The 3,670-nt window shown below is 61.4% G+C and overlaps 1 protein-coding gene across 1 annotated transcript in view; it reads left to right on the forward strand.

Moving 5' to 3' along the window:
- Nucleotides 1-1,006: 1,006 nt before the first annotated feature.
- Nucleotides 1,007-3,670, forward strand: part of HMGCS2 (3-hydroxy-3-methylglutaryl-CoA synthase 2 (mitochondrial)) — a 3,123-nt gene continuing 459 nt past the window's right edge. Inside the window, exons 1-7 of the mRNA XM_010024049.1 lie at nt 1,007-1,119; nt 1,374-1,813; nt 2,041-2,166; nt 2,453-2,617; nt 2,688-2,856; nt 2,942-3,112; nt 3,604-3,670. The exon at nt 3,604-3,670 is cut by the window's right edge and continues 43 nt beyond it. Coding sequence (XP_010022351.1) covers nt 1,007-1,119; nt 1,374-1,813; nt 2,041-2,166; nt 2,453-2,617; nt 2,688-2,856; nt 2,942-3,112; nt 3,604-3,670 — 1,251 coding nt within the window. The remainder of the gene's footprint in view (nt 1,120-1,373; nt 1,814-2,040; nt 2,167-2,452; nt 2,618-2,687; nt 2,857-2,941; nt 3,113-3,603) is intronic.

Raw genomic sequence — 3,670 nt, forward strand, 5'->3', positions numbered from 1 at the left:
GACAGGTGTCGCTGGGGTGGGGGGTGGGGGGACAGGAGTGTCCCCAGGGTGCAGGGCATGGATGTGGGTGAGGATCGGAGCTGTTGTGAGTGTGCACATGTGGGGATTGATGATGGGTGCTCCCCCGCCGCAGGTGCAGGTGGCTTCACAGGAGTGTGGGGGCTGCGATGCTGCCCCATGGCTATGTTGACAGCAGCACTGGGACCAAAGGTCCCTTCTTGTGTCACACCGTGTTGCCACAGGCATCACGTGGCTGTTTGCTGTTTTGAAGATGGCTCTGCCCCCACCCAGGCTTTTTACCCTCCAGAGCTGCAGCACGTGACGGAGGTGGACCGCGTTCCAGGTGGCAGGGATGGTGCTGGCACCACAGCCCCAGCTGCCCTCTGCTCCCACCCTGGGAGCACGGGGCAGTCAGGGAGGACATCCAGCACCTCGCACACCATACAGTGACCAGAGCCATGCCGGTGAGCCATGGGCACTGGAACTGCAACCACCCCATAGCATGGGGAGCCGGGGCTGCAGGAGAGCCCGTCCCACTGCCCAGCCCTGCTTCCAGCCAAGCACATCCTCAGGCTTTGGGGTGCAAGACAGAGACATCTTGCAAGTTCCCCCCTCCGAAGCCAGCACTTGCTTGGCTGTCCCTGTCGTGTTGGCTGCCACTTGGTGACCTTTGAGCACCAGGGGCTGGGGTGCTGATAACAAGTGGGAGGGCTGTGCTGTGCCGCCTGCGCAGTTTATAAAAGCACCACACAAGGCCTATCCTTGCGTCCATCCTGTCCCGCTGTCTGTGCAGCAGTGGGGTGAAGATGTTGCGCTTGGTTGGGCACTTGCTTGGCTGTCCCTGTCGTGTTGGCTGCCACTTGGTGACCTTTGAGCACCAGGGTCTGGTGTGCTGATAACAAGTGGGAGGGCTGTGCTGTGCCGCCTGCGCAGTTTATAAAAGCACCACACAAGGCCTATCCTTGCGTCCATCCTGTCCCGCTGTCTGTGCAGCAGTGGGGTGAAGATGTTGCGCTTGGTTGGCCGTGCCACGCGCTGCTGGGGGGCAAGGCAGGTGTCAATGGGGCCGGAGCGGGCACCCTGGGGACCCCAGCATGCCATGGTTGTGCAGAGAGCATGGTGAGCACCCACATGGATTGGCTGGGCTGGGGGCATATCCAGGGGCAGGTCACGGAGCTGGCAGTGCTCTTAAACCTTGTGGGGAAAGGGGATGCTCTCCCTCCTCCCAGCAGGGCTGCCGGGCACAGGGAAACAGCAGGGGTTTGGGGTGCTCATGGCCTGGGCTGCTCACTGGTGGCACCTCCCTGGGGTCACTGCCTGTGCCCAAGGCTCAGGGTTGCCATGGGACCATCACTGCTCCCTCTGCCCCGCAGTCTCTCCAGCACTGCTGGAACAGGCACCTGGCCCAAGGACGTGGGTATCCTGGCACTGGAGGTGTACTTCCCTGCCCAGTACGTAGAGCAGGAGGAGCTGGAGCGGTACGATGGTGTGGAGGCTGGCAAGTACACACGAGGCTTGGGCCAGCAGCAAATGGGCTTCTGTGCTGCCCATGAGGACATCAACTCCCTGTGCCTGACGGTGGTGCAGCGGCTGGTGGAGCGTGGGCGCCTCTCCTGGGATGCCATTGGCCGCCTGGAGGTGGGCACTGAGACTGTCATTGACAAGTCCAAAGCCGTCAAGACTGTCCTCATGCAGCTTTTCCATGACTCGGGCAACACCGACGTGGAGGGCATAGACACCACTAATGCCTGCTATGGGGGCACAGCTTCACTGTTCAACGCAGCTGCCTGGGTGGAGTCCAGTGCCTGGGATGGTATGTGCAGCAGGGACTGTTCCATGGGAATGGGGGGCTGCATGTTGGGTGAGTGCTGTGGGATGGGGGAAGGGGGCAGGAGGTGTACTGAAACCCTGAGATGCCCCAGCAAGCCTCAAAATGAGCTGCTGCCCCTCTCAGCTCTCCATCACGCCTGTTGTTTGCCCACCTTGGCCATGAGGCTTCCACCCACTGATGGCCCCACTGGCCCCCCTGTCCTCCCTCAGGTCGCTACGCTGTGGTGGTGTGTGGGGACATCGCCGTCTATGCCACAGGCAACGCGCGGCCCACGGGAGGTGCCGGTGCCATTGCCATGCTGGTGGGACCCAATGCCCCGCTGGTGCTGGAGAGAGGTTGGTGTCGTGAGGCCCTGGGGATGGCGAGCTGATGGGTGCTGTTCTTAGGGGACATACCTTCATGTCCCAACCCCAACAGAGCTGCTCAGTTCCATCAGCACTGGTTCTGCCAGCCCTGGTGGCTGTCTGGTGCTTGGTAGCCCAGGATCCCAACAGCCATGTCCCTGTGTACACCATGGAGCAGCCCAGGGAGGCTGGTGGATACCAGGGCTGGCATGGCAGGCAGCACCTATCGAGTGGGCCGCCAGTGCTCCCTGACAGCTGGCTCTCCTTGTGCCCCCAGGCTTGCGGGGAACCCACATGGAGCACGCCTATGACTTCTACAAGCCAGACCTGTCTTCTGAGTACCCGGTGGTGGATGGGCAGCTCTCCATCCAGTGCTACCTGCGGGCGCTGGACCGCTGCTATGCTGTGTACCGCCGGAAGGCAGAGAGCCAGTGGAAGCAGGGTAAGCAGCGGTATCCCTGGAGTGCCCACACCATCCCACCGGATGCTGATGGCCACAAATCGCCTTCCAGCTGGCATCCAGCGTCCCTTCACCCTCGATGACTTCAAGTTCATCATCTTCCACACACCTTTCTGCAAGCTGGTGCAGAAGTCAGTGGGGCGGCTGCTGCTGAATGACTTCTTGGCCACTCCCAATGCCAACACAGCCACTGGCCTCTACAAGGGGCTGCAGCCTTTTCGGTGGGTCCCCGTGCCATGTCTCCCATCGCCTAGCCCAGCTGGGGATGTGCCTATGTGGGGTTCAAGACAGCCTCTCTCTGGGCAGCGATGTGAAGCTGGAGGACACCTACACCAGCAAGGATGTGGAGAAGGCATTCCAGATGGCCAGCCAGGAGATCTTCAACCAGAAAACCAAGCCCTCCCTGCTCCTCTCCTCCCGCAATGGCAACATGTACACACCATCGATGTATGGCTGCCTGGCGTCCCTCCTGGCACAGTGAGTCCCCCCAAAAGCTGGCTCAGGGTTGGGGGTGGTGGTGGCATTTTGGGGAGGGCAGTTTCTGGCTTGGCTGGCTGGGGATACAGGCGCCAGCACACATTCCCTTCCCCACCAGAGACCTGACACTTTCATTGCACGTAACTGCTGATGTGGATGTGTCCCACTCTGTGCCAACTCCCTGCGAGCCCTTTCATCCAAGCTCACATAAAGCCCTTCTTTTGGCACTGTGAGGATGAAAACCTCATTGTCATGCCCGGTGGAATGGCTGACCCAGCAGCAGAGGAGCCATGGGAACAGTCAGTCAGGCACCTGTCGGGAAGAAAGCCTCATGCTGGGGCTTGCCGGCACCACTGCAGTCCAGGGCCATGCACCCTCTGCGATGCAGCCCTGAGTCCCAGGAGCTCCTGGCCTGCAAACAGGGCAGGAGGCAGCCTCCTACACAACCCCCAGCCCCAAACCCCTTCTTATCCCCCAACCCGTCACTGCAGATCCTCAGCACGGGACCTGGCTGGCTCCCGGATCGGTGCCTTCTCCTACGGCTCCCGGCTGCGGTGC

The sequence above is a fragment of the Nestor notabilis genome, unplaced genomic scaffold (genome assembly GCF_000696875.1).
Source record: "Nestor notabilis isolate BGI_N333 unplaced genomic scaffold, ASM69687v1 scaffold14221, whole genome shotgun sequence".
Taxonomy (NCBI): domain Eukaryota; kingdom Metazoa; phylum Chordata; class Aves; order Psittaciformes; family Psittacidae; genus Nestor; species Nestor notabilis.